This window comes from Lemur catta, chromosome 24, assembly GCF_020740605.2.
Source record: "Lemur catta isolate mLemCat1 chromosome 24, mLemCat1.pri, whole genome shotgun sequence".
Classification (NCBI taxonomy): Eukaryota; Metazoa; Chordata; class Mammalia; order Primates; family Lemuridae; genus Lemur; species Lemur catta.
Window position 1 is genome coordinate 5383044 of NC_059151.1, and position 13483 is coordinate 5396526.

The 13483-nt window shown below is 36.3% G+C and overlaps 1 protein-coding gene across 5 annotated transcripts in view; it reads right to left on the minus strand.

Annotated features, from left to right (window-relative positions):
- The window catches only part of FAM13A (family with sequence similarity 13 member A), a 180172-nt gene that overhangs the window by 139256 nt on the left and 27433 nt on the right, over window positions 1-13483 (minus strand). For 4 of the 5 annotated variants that reach the window (XM_045536820.1, XM_045536829.1, XM_045536823.1 and 1 more), the window contains exon 4: window positions 9600-9777. In XM_045536820.1, the coding sequence (XP_045392776.1) occupies window positions 9600-9777 (178 nt within the window). Of the gene's footprint in view, window positions 1-9599; window positions 9778-13483 lie in introns of those variants that run through there. The other variant, XM_045536824.1, reaches the window with a different exon arrangement.

Below are 13483 nucleotides of genomic sequence, written 5' to 3' on the forward strand. Positions count from 1 at the left end.
TCTTTGGTAGATAGTATGGAGATTTCTCAAAGAACTAAACATAGAATTACCACTTGATCCAGCAATCCCACTAGTGGGTATCTACCTAAACAAAAAGAAATTATATCAAAAAGATACCAGCACCTGTATATTTATCTCAGCACTATTCACAATAGCAAGGATATGGAATCAACCTAAGTGTCTATCAATGAATGATTGGATAAATAATATGTGGTACATATATACCATGGAATACTATTCAGCCATAAAAAATGAAATCATGTCTTTTGCAGCAACATGGATGGAACTGGAGGCCATTATATTGAGTGAAACAACTCAGATACAAAAGGTCAAATACTGCATGTCCTCACTTATAAGTGGGAGGTAAATAACGTGTACCTATGGAGTAACAGTCATTGGCACTTGGAAGGGTGACAGGCTGGGAAGGGGGTGAAGCATGAGAAATTACTTGATGGGTACAACGTACACTATTTGGGTAATGGTTACATAAAAGCCCAGACTTCACCACTACACAATATATCCATGCAACAAAAGTGCACTCGTACCCCTGAAATTTACACAAAATTTTAAAAAATTAATGGGGGCAGTGAGTGACCAGAAAAGTCTAAAAAGGATCCTTAGAAGAACAATAATGCAAAAAAAGATTGAGAAACATTGATCTAATCCCTCCAGTATGTTACTATGAAAGATTAAAGCTAAATACTGGCTCATAATACAAGATCCACCTGGGGGAGACTGAATGATGCAGAGAAGAGTGGGACTATTGGAGCTGGAAGGGCCGACGAAAGAATTCAGGATTCTGAATCAGAAAATGAGGGTTCAGGCCCCAGCACTACTACTCATATAAGCATAGCTTTTGGAAAGTTGCTTAACTTTGAACGCTACTTTCTTCACTTGTAAAACCAACATGTTAATAATATTACAGGGATCTTGTGAGGATCAAATTTCTAAAAGTTATGTGAAAAACGCTTTGTGAAACAATGGGGTCAGAAAATAGTCAGTGGTTGCCTGGGATGAGGTAAGGAGCGGAGGTGACTAAAAGGAACATGAGGGAACTGCTTGGAATAACGGAAATGATCTATATCTTCATTGTGGTGGTGGTTATGACTGTGTGAGTGTGTCAAAACTCAGAGCACTACACTAAAAAGGATGCATTTTACAGCATGTAAATTGTACCTCAAGAAAGTTGATTTCTTAAAAAAATTCTTTGCAAACTCTAAATAATTATAACAATTTTTTTTAATGCAGAGTAAGATGGTAGCTTTCACAGTAAAATTGCTGGTGTACGCTGAACTTGCAATTGCCTAAAACTCTCCAGTCTCTTTCATAGGAATTGGTAGTAAAGTAGTTATTTCTGGTCCTGATTTCTCTTGAGAATCAAAGTTCAAGACTAAACATTTATTCACTGTAAGTATCAATTTGCTAAGTTTCCACCCATTCTTTCCACCTATGATAGAATAAAAACAAATAGTGAATAATATTTTTGCAGTCTTTTTCAATCTTTATTTCTAACCTAGCTATTCAACATATTAGTGTCCTTCTCAGCCTTGTTTCATTGATGCTTTTTATGTGTATAACGCCTTCTATGTGTTAACCTAAATCTACTTATAAAGGCTTAATGAGTAGGGAAAAAGCAATAAGATACTTTATTTGTAACTTCTCTTGGGACTGTCATTTGATTCATCAATACCCTTGGAATATTATTGTTCACCCAGGGCTGAATGTACCTAATTGCATTATCACCTGATCCAATTGCTCAGCCTTGTCCACGAAAATCCCATGCAGACATTATGTCCTTAATGTTTTGCAATTAAAAAATGCTGACATGCTGGGACATTTCTCTGTATGTAGTTCCTTGCCAAAGAAAAAAGAAAAATCTATCATTGAAAGCAATCACTTGAGGCAAGGTATAACAACCATTTTAAAAGGTATAAAAGTTTACAAATTTATGCTGTCCTGTCTCTGGATGTATTGTGATTGACCTATATTCATTAATATGCTATGAGTGAAAATTTAGCATAAATGAAGAGCTGGAAGATTTTTTAAAACGATAACATTCAATAATAAAGTTCCTAATGTTTCTCAGAATTGAGGTGAGGCAGTGGAAACTAAAGTTTCCAGAATTGTTTTTATGCCTGATCTTGCCCTTGGCGATGTTTCCCTTCTTAAGAACTACTGATGCTGGTGTTTCCAGGTATTCAATTTATATTATGTATATTAGCTTTCATTTTTTCTCTCATACGATACATTTTATAAACAGTATCATTTATTAATCTAACTGATGAGTGCTTCTCAAAAGCACCAATAGAATGGAAAACTTCACAAATGAAAGCTCTAGACTACTACACCAACAGTCATTTAACCATGTCTATAAATAATCAATATTTTAGATTAGTTGGAAAAATTCATATGAATTTTTCAGATGTAGTTTTCAGATATTTGAAAGCAAGTTACCAATCATTTGAGTGGATAATTTTTTTAAAAATTTTACACTAGATAATTGGATATGTTTCAATGTATTTTAGGTACATGGTTTCAACCAAAATAGTGAAAAAATAGTAGCTAATTATTACTCTTAAGTAGTATTATTATACCTGCAATGATAAAAGTCAGGGAGAATTTAACTGATATACAGAAGTACATGAAAATTGGTATTCATTATTGTCATTTTTAAGGGTTCTCAGAAAATTTGTGTATTTCAACAAACTATCTCCTTATGTGTCTTATAGAAAAGCTGTCAATAGTAATAAAGACAAGGATAATATTAAGATAAAGGGGTAGATGACTTTTTTCTAAACCACTACCAGAATTATTAGAGTGCCAGTGTCAATGTCTCAAAGATGTAGGAATACTGTTTATCCAAAAGGGTCACCATTAGAAAGGAGCTGATATATTCTGGATGAAGAAAAGTGCTCCAATTCAAAACTGGAATTTATGATTCCCATTTTTACACAAGGATATGGCTGATGTTGAAGAAACAGATTAGATTAGCAGTGACAAGTCAATAATTTTTATGGTGGCAGTCCTAGAAGAGTCAGCAATTCTGTTATAGCCATGAGCTCTTTTCAAATTGCAAGACCCAGAAGCAGCCAGGGCACCTACAGAATTTGAGACAACCTGCGTCAGACAGAAAGGCTAAAATGTGACAAAGAAAACCATGTAAAGGGAAGCAGTGCTCACATGTTGGGGTATAAACCCCTGTGCTGGTTCCCCTGCTGTGCTGTAGACTGGGAAGAGCAATGGCCTCAGAGCCAGAACTGTGCTCCTGGGCTGCTTACGCTAGTTCTTACACTCGTCAACCTGGGCACAACCTGGATCTTGTCTTAAATGACATCTTGGATCTCTTCCATTTCTGTGATTCTACTTTTCTAAAGAAATAGACTGACCGGGCGTAGTAAATGGTAGACTTCTGATGACTTCAGAGAACTAGTTCTGGAACAGAAGAGGTGACTATGTGCATGAGTTCTATCAACTTTAGCAAAATATAACGATTTTGTAGAAACTCAACTTTAGGGCAATTTCTCATTTTAAAGCAGGAGGGGAACATCTCACTTTTCATTTAAAGAATTAATTTCAGGACCTTACCTATAGAAACTTTTCAAATTCATCATTAACAAAGGATACGTCTTAGTCTTTGGCTTGGTTATAAAGGTTATGCTCACCAAAAGTGATGTGGATCAGACTGTTAGCAGTCTGAACGCCTCAAGTAGCTTTTAGTCTTATTTTTCATCATGTTTTCTACTGCACCTTAGGGTCAATAACACAAAAATAGATTTTCAAGCTCAGAGCTTCTACTCATAATGTTCTTTTTTTTCGTGGAAAGTCTTTCTTCTCTTTCTTCACTTTCTAAATCATATTTATCTTCCAAGTTTCAACTAAGTTATGCTCTAGTCCCTCAGCATAATTATTTCTTCCTTATTCTCACAGAATTTATATAATCTTCTATTAGAGCAGACTAGAGTCTGTATGTATCATAATTTGTTGTGAAGGAATTTTTATCCTTTGCACTGTATTTCAAGGGCAGGAAGTCCATCTAACTCATATTTCCAGTAGAGCCTACAACAATGCCTGAGGGAACTAAAAAAAATCTGCATGCTCTTAGAAGCCAGTCTTACCTTCCTAGTTCTTTTGAATTAAAAAGTTACTTTCCTCTTTGTACATAAATGAGCAATATGATTATAGTATATAGTATAAAATATAAAAAATATGCTGTTACCATCTCTATCAGAATAAACAGCATATATGACGTGTTTCATCTCCAATGGTAACAGTCCCCAAATCAGCAAGTTATAGGCAAAATCAGCAATCTTTGATATAAACACACGTTGAGACGGAACAACTGGAATGCTTCCAAATGGGCTAAAGAAACACTGGCAAGGCCTGTTGGGGTAACAAATACCAAGAAACACATGGTCTTTACCAAGAGCTTAGCCTGTAATGTTACTGCGGAAAAAAAAGCAAAACTTGGATCCTTCATTGCTATGGTATCAACCCATTTGCAAGGTTCAGTGTGGTTGCATAATGGTGGCTATCAAAACTGTAAGGACAGCTCAATGTCTCAAAATTATCTCAAAAATAGTTTGAAGGAACTATTCTCCTACTGTGCCCAGCTTCATCGTATCTGACAGCAGTCTAGCTATAAACTCACAAGAGTCCCAATGCATGTAAGTCCAAACATGCTGAAAATGTAGAGAAAGGAAACCAAATTACTCTTATTTTGTTCTATGCTATGTACCTATGTATAGGTACATGTAATTTTATTCTAAACCTTAGTCCACTGAGTATTATAGAAGAGTTTTTTTAAGTAGCAAACTTGACTAACTTGAATTTCAGCTTGTCTTTTTAAAAATTTTACAGCTGTATTGAGATATAATTCATGTACTATACAATTCACTCATTAGAAGTGTACAATTCAATGGCTTTTAGTATATTCAGATTTGGAAACCCATCACTACAATTTCAGAACATTTTCACGACTCCAAAAATAAACTTCATCTTAGCCATCCTTGTTTTTAAAAAAAATTGTGGTAAAAACACGTAACTTAAAATGTATTATCTTAACCATTTATAAGTGTGCGGCTAGTAGTGTCAAGTGTATTCACCTTGTCAAACAGATTCCAAAACTTTTCCATCTTGTGAAACACTACACCCAATAAACAACTCCTCCTGTCTTCCTCCTCCCAACTCCTCAAAACCACTATTCTACTTTCTGTTTCTATGAGTTTGACTACTTTAGACACTTCATATAAGCGGAATCATACAGTATTTGTCTTTTTTGACTGGTTCATTTCACTTACCATAATTTCCCAGGGTTCATCTATGTTATAGCATGTGACTGGATTGCCTTCCGTTTTAAGGCTGAATAATATTCCACTGTATGTATACACCATATTTTGTTTATACATTCATTTACTGATAGACATCTGGATTGCTTCCTTGGCTATTGTGCTTTGCCTCTTCTTAAGTGTTAAAAATCAACCAGGTGTTTAAATGGCAAGACAAGAAAGAAGGGAATAAGAACAATTCACAAATTCTGAAGTCAGCCTTTACCCAACCAAAATGAGCCAAAATGTTTGGAAACAATATAAACATTTAGGGAGGCTGTTTACTTCTTAAAAAAAATAAATAAAGTGCTAGAGTCCCCAAATTCAGTTTTCAGTTGATCTGCCTACAGCTACATCAAGGTGGAGAATCCAAAGTAAGAAAACTTAATTTGCATGACACATCACACTATAGGAGGTGCTATATATTGCTGTATTCTTCAGCCAAAGAGCATTTTGTCAATTTCCAGAGAAGCTTACTATTTTACCACCGGCAAAAATAAGAATGAATTTGTGACCACAAACTTGTTTCACTTCTAACATGGATAAACCAGATTCTTGCCCTAAAAGTTCACATAAAAGGCTGGAGGAGGAGTCAGGAAGAGGATAAATGTTAACAGGCTTAAATAACTATACAAAAAAATGACAGGGATACAAAAGAGAAATATGTTCAAAATGCTATGAGAACTCCAAGAACAGTAGTTGTTGCTTGTTATTCTCACCAAAACCACCTTCCTCTTTTCTGGCTCTTAGTGTCTTGATTCTAATCCCACCAGGATATTAATCTGTCAGGTCAAGTTAGGGTAAATGAATTCCACAGAGCTTCTTTAACATCTCACAGTTTTATGACTCTCACAAAGATTTTCTTAAAATTGGATATTCTTAGAACAGCTATGATTAACTAAATTATATTTAGAATATATTTTCATTATATTAGAATTCTATATTTAGAATGTAGAATTTTATAATAGTTAGAATTAACTATCTTTATATTTCCCATCAGTTTTGTGACAGCAGAGCACCAGGGAAAAGACCTCTATTAACTTCAAAGTAAATTCAGAACACTAATATCATCTATCTGAGACAGTCCCCAAGTAGTAAGCATCAAAAATTCACAAGGTAAGTCTGTGACCTAGAATACAGAACATATTCTCTCATAGAAAAAAAAAATTAAGCATGATGCTTAAGCTCTTATGCCACTCCAAAAATATCTATTTAACATATGTTAGTAGATTTACATTACTCACAACATAAAAATGACTAGAACAATGAGAATAGCATATTACATTATGTATTAAAGTATGTTTTCAAGCATTTGCTTAGGAAATTGAAGAAAATGTACCAAAAATACTAATAAGTAGTAAAAGAAGGAGAAAAAGAACAGTTACTATTTACTATGTGTTGGATTCAAAGGGTTTAGGTTTGCTAAACCCTTTCAAATTATGAACTCATTTAATCCTCACAATAGCCCTAAAAGGAAGGTACTATTATCACTAATCTCTGTTAAAGATAAGGAAACAGTATGCAAAGTGAAATAACCAGACCGAAGAGACCATGGACTGTATGATTCTATTTATATGAAATGTCCACAAAAGGAAAATTCAGAGACCCAGAAAGTAGATTAGTGGCTGCCTGGTGACTGGGTTAACTAAAATGGGCATGAGGGTCTTACCGGAGGGATGAAAATGTTCCCAAACTGGCTTGGGGATGGTTACACCGCTCACTAAAGTTACTATCACTGAACTGTATACTTGAAATGGGAGAATTTTATGTCTTGTAAAAAAAAAAAAAATTACAGACATGCACTGCATAATGAGTATCTCAGTCAATGAAGGACAGCATGTACAATGGTGGTCCCATAAGATAACAGAGCTAAAAAGTTCCTATCACCTAGTAAGTCATAATGTTGTAGCACAACACATTACTCATGTCTTTGTGGTGATGCTGATGTAAACAAACCTACTGCACCGCCAGAAGTATTTAAAGCACAGCATATAAAATTACGTACGGTACATAACACATGATAATGACAGTAAATGACTACATTACTGGTTTATGTAGTCACTAAATTTTGTCATTATTTTAGAGTGTAGTTCTACTTATATGTATAAAAAAAGCTGGCTGTAAAACAGCTTGAGGTAGGTCCTCTAGGAGGGATCCAGAAGAAGGCATTGTTACCACAGAAGATGATAGCTCCATGCATCTTATTGCCGCTGAAAATCTACCAGTGGGACAAGATGTAGAGGTGGAAGACAGTGATACTGATGATCCTGACCCTGTGTAGGCATTGGTTGGTGCGTGTGTGCGTGTGTGTGTGTGTGTGTGTGTGTGTGTTAGTTTTTAATACAAATGGTTAAAAAGAAAAAAAAAATAATTTTAAAAACAGAAAAAAGCTTACAGGATATAAAGAAAATATTTTTGTACAACTGTACAATGTGCTTGTGTTTTAAGCTAAGTGTTATTTTGTAGTAACACTTACATTTTTTACTTTAATTGCTTAGATGTAATAAATTTTGTGTAGCCCAAGCACATAGTGTTTACAAAGTCTACAGCAGCGCACAGTCATGTCCTAGGCCTTCACACTCACTCACCACTCACTGTCTCACTCAGAGCAACTCTCAGTCCTGCAAGTTCTACTCATGGTAAGTGCCCTATACGGGTGTACCGTTATTTATCTTTTATGCTGTATTTTAACTGTACCTTTTCTATGTTTAGGTATGTTCGAGTTACTATAGCTATTAGTACATTCTTCTGGAGTCTCTTTATAGACAGCACCATCTAGTAGGCATAGTGAATAACCAAACTAACACACATTCTGCTCTTTTCGATATGAAAACAAAATACTATCATTTAACAGAAAATCCACAGATGTAACTGTATGCTGGAATTAGTTTTCTTACATCCTCTTCTGACATAATGGGGGGAAAATCACACAGTGCAACTCTATATTTTTTACATCTTTGTTCCTTTTATAACAGAACAGGAAAGACTAAGGGTACTTTAGACTTGCCTTACACAATAAATGCTACAATTTGAGCAGTTGTAGCATTCCTGTTTTTATATACAATGAGTATTAAGCCATCCCTCACCTTCAGTGGAAAAAAACAATACCTTTCACTGAGGAAGAAACACAAAAAGGAAAACATCTACAGACTGTTCGTGAACCACAGAAAGCGATACAAAGTAACTCTGGGTTTGTACCCTGTATACACAGCACTCAACTCTAGAACGTTCCTCTATCAAAAAGAAGATACTAGATTTCTCTCTCAAACAAAATATTTCCTTAGATTTCTCTCTCAAACAAAACAATATTACAAAGGTCAGACATTGGGGCAGAATGAAAAGCAAATATCAATCCATTTAAAACACTATGAAGGAAAAAATGTTCAAATCACTTGAACACTACACTTGAAAAGAAAGATGAATATAAGCAAAACTATTTTATGTGAAGATTTTTTAAATTGTGTTAAAAAACACATAAAATCTACCATCATACCCATTTTTAAGTGTACAGTTTAATATTATTAAATATACCCACACTGTTGTACAACAGATCTCTGGAATATTTCATCTTGCAAAACTTAAACTCTATGCCCATTAAACTCCCCATTTTCCCCCTTCCCCCAGTTCCTGGTAACCACCATTCTACTTTCTGTTTCTGTGAATTTGATTACTTTAGATACTTCACGTAAGTGGAATCATCAAGTACTTCTTTTTGTGACTAGCTTAGTTCACTTAGCATAAAGTCCTCCAGATTGATCCATGCTGTAAGCACATGACAGGTTTTCCTTCCTTTTTAAAGTTGAATAATATGCCCTGTGTGTATATAACACATTTGCTTATCCATTCATCCATTAATGGACACATTTTTCTGTCACTGACATATTCTACTCATAATTTTCCATCTAACAGCAATAATTTTAACTTAATCACTATTAAAAAATTACTTATGTTCCTTCCCTTTCTGTTAATCAGATTTCAGATCACAGATTTTTTAAATGCCCTTTTTAATGGAAATAAAACTTATTTCCAGAGTTTTAATAATGTTATTTGAATTACTGAAAATTACGGTTTCGTAAAAAGGCATATCTGCCACCTTCAAATTTGCTATGAAAAAAAAAAAACGCTAAAATGCCCAAGAACAAGATGAAACATCCCCAACATATAATCAGGTTGGTTTTTCAGATTGAAATATGCTTCTACATCCCAGTAATTTCAGACAGTAGTAAATGGAAAAGAGGACATGATGACATTAACAGCAAAACTCCACTAACTTACTGAAAGCAATTTGGCCCAAATACAGTGGCGAGATTGTGAACATTCATGCGATTCTGCACGTGATGCTTGGCTACTTTTGTCAAGAACTGGCAAAGGTACTTGAGGAGGCAGTAGTGGGTGTCTGGCAGCTCTTTTATTAAGTCTTTTAAGCTGTTCTCCTGAGCGTCATTTCTGCCATCTGGGGAAAAAAAAGAATAAAAAATGTTCTCCGGCATGATGCACAGTAACAACAACAAAGCATGTAGGTGTAACAAATTCTAACATATTATTCAGGAAAAAAATCCCTTAGAGACTGAGACAGGCCTTGAATAATTGACTTTCTTTTTATGTTAAAGAATTACTAACTTACTCAAGAAATTCAGAAGCCCACGAGCTCTATTCAGTGCAAAAAATTGTGTTTCAATTTCTTGTTTCCTTCCCCCAAATTAAGATAATGGTTAAGGTTTTCAATCCATGGTGGAATCTTCCATTTGATTTTTGTCTTCGAGTCTGTCAAAAACAAGACTCTCTCGGTTGAATAAAATTTGACACGAGAGACCTTCCTGGATCACCAGGAAGGACAGGGTTAGGATACTGTGCCCAGAGAAAACTGAAGGAAACCTGTGAAGTTTTTATACAGCTTTTTAATCTTGACAAAGAGCCTCTCCTTGACCATACTCTAATGAAGCTCCTCTGAGCTATTTTTCAACTAGTCCTTGTTTCTGGGCATGTTCTCAAGACACTACTTTTAGTAAGAATATTGCTAAGTCAGTTTAGCCAAGATCCCCCACCCTTGATATCTGATCACCCTCGATATGTGACCAAATTCCTCATTTCCTCCCATGCCCAGGTGATGTCTGATCCCCTTGTTCTGCCTTCAGCCTGAGTCCTGGGAGGTCAGTTTAACTGCAGTGCCTCCTTACCCCTGATGTTTCTTCTTAGTAATTTTCCATACACTGAGTATCACCCACCCTAACCCTGCTGCTTGGCTATAAAATTACCCCCTTTTCCTTGTGTTCCAAGTTGAGCCCAATCTCTCCCCCCGACTGCAAAACCCCAATGCAGTACTCCCTATACCTATCACAATAGTCCCGAATAAAGGTGTGCCATTCTTAACAAATTGCAGAAGGAATATCTTTTTAAAAACAATATTTAACATGTCATATAGTTCAGAATTTGATATGTGACTCTCATACAAAAGCCTGATAATCTTTTTTTTTTTTTTTTTTGTGAGACAGAATCTCGCTCTGTTGCCCGGGCTAGAGTGAGTGCCGTGGCATCAGCCTAGCTCACAGCAACCTCAAACTCCTGGGCTCAAGCGATCCTCCTGCCTCAGCCTCCCGAGTAGCTGGGACTACAGGCATGAGCCACCATGCCCGGCTAATTTTTTCTATATATATATTTTAGTTGGCCAGATAATTTCTATTTTTTTTTTTTTTTCAGTAGAGATGGGGTCTCGCTCTTGCTGAGGCTGGTCTCGAACTCCTGACCTCAAGCGATCCACCCGCCTCGGCCTCCCAGAGTGCTAGGATTACAGTCGTGAGCTACCGCGCCCGGCCAAAAACCTGATAATCTTGCATACAGCTCAAAATGTCTAACAATGTGCCAAGATTCATAGGCATACATATGAACAGCCTCTCTTAATTCTCAAAGGTTTGCTTTGCCAATACTTAAATAGTAAAGTTGCTAACTTATGTAACTTTGTGCACTGCTTTTTATCAGAGGAAAATACAAATCTTTTATAACAAATACAGTAATTTAGGGACATAATCACAATCCATCCTTTTAACAGATGTCTAAGACAATGAAAATTTAATACAGGTATAATTAATACACAGGTTGGACTTCTTTGTTAAGTCAGCTCTAGCCAGTCAAATGAATAAGAAACAGAATAATGAGGCAAATGAGATACAAAGGAAGAGGATTAGTCAATGTTATAAAACACTTGGTTAACATAATGCCACCAGCAGGAAGTAAAAACAGAAAACATACAGCAAGTTATATACAAGGACACTGAGTGGCTGCAGAGTGCAGGATCAGAATAAAGGCTTGGGAGTCATTTCCTGGGTGAGGAACCTGTGGGACCCAAGTGGGACTGCTTAGGATGAAATTGTTTTCCACTGCACTAGAATCTTAACCAGCAGGGATATGTAAGAAATGGAAATAATTAGGTTGGAGTGATTAAAAATTAACTGAAGTCACCCATTTCTCATGCCATTATAAAAATAAATATACACCAAGAGAAAATGTAATCTTAGTTTGCCTTTTTCCCTTCTTATGGTGACTAATTCAAAGTGAGTCTGGATGTTTCCAAGGGTATGTGCTCTCTATTTAAAATTATGGTCCACCAGCCTGAGCAAGAGCCAGACCCGTGTCTACTAAAAATAGAAATTACATGGACATCTAAAAAATATATGTAGAAAAAATTAGCCGGGCATGGTGGCACATGCCTGTAGTCCCAGCTACTCGGGAGGCTGAGGCAGGAGGATCGCTTGAGCCCAGGAGTTTGAGGTTGCTGTGAGCTAGGCTGATGCCACGGCACTCACTCTACCCCGGGCAACAGAGTGAGACTCTGCCTTTAAAAAAAAAAAAAAAAAAAAAAAAAGGTCCAGTTCCCACATTTAAAGATGCAAGCAACAGCATTCCCACAGCCTTGATAATGGGCCTCTGGCCTTCTGGCTCAAACAGGCAGGCAACGTGAGAGGGTACTACATCAAATAAAACAAATATTCAAAATAATTATGAATTTATGACAATAACATCTTTAAAAAAGGAAGCAGCACTTTCATCATTTACTTCAAATTTTTGAAAGATGATAAATAATTTTTCCAGGAAATAAAATTGACAAAAATTGGGAAGGGAGATATACATTCAAAGAGTTTGTTTCGGCCGGGCACGGTGGCTCATGCCTGTAATCCCAGCCCTCTGGGAGGCCGAGGCGGGAGGATCGCTCGAGGTCAGGAGTTCGAGACCAGCCTGAGCGAGACCCTGTCTCTACTAAAAATAGAAAGAAATTATCTGGACAACTAAAAATATATATAGAAAAAATTAGCCGGGCATAGTGGCACATGCCTGTAGTCCCAGCTACTCGGGAAGCTGAGGCAGGAGGATCACTTGAGCCCAGGAGTCTGAGGTTGCTGTGAGCGAGGCTGACGCCACGGCACTCACTCTAGCCCAGGCAACAGAGTGAGACTCCGTCTCAAAAAAAAAAAAAAAAAAAAAAAGTTTGTTTCATGCTTAACAAAATAAAATGAAATCCATTAAGGCATAAATGAAAGAATAAATATATTCTCAAAAGGCAAAAGTAATTGAGAAAGAAATATCTTATATCTACCTCCTATGATGGAAGATGATTCCACAGGTCCACCCGCTGGGCAAGGATGTGAGTATCCTCTACATCAGCAGCTTTGACAGCAGCACACCCATATCTGAACCTTAAATATTCATAATTTACTTCCTGAATCCTTGTTCAAATATAGTGACAATAAAGACCACAACTTATTACCATGACACTTCCCCTCACCTCTTTTCATACTGATTAATTATATGCTAACATTCTGAGAATCTGTAATTTGTACTGTGTTTCCAGAAATACGTGGTAAATATCACTCTTACTGCCAGCCTGCAGCAACCTTACAAACAAGATTTCCTAGGTGTGACAATAACTGCTCAACACCTTCAGAGGCGGCTTCTAGAAGGATGCCTAGGGCAGCGTGCCTGGGAGCAGTGTTGGTACAAATGTGCCTATAAAGAAGATGCTTTCTGACACTTGTGAGAAACGAAGTTCATAATAATTACTTTACCACTGCTTGCATTATTTTTTGATATGCTGATACCTAAATATGATAAACACTGCCTTATTTGTTCATACATTCTGGTTTTGGATTTATATTGTCAATTACAAT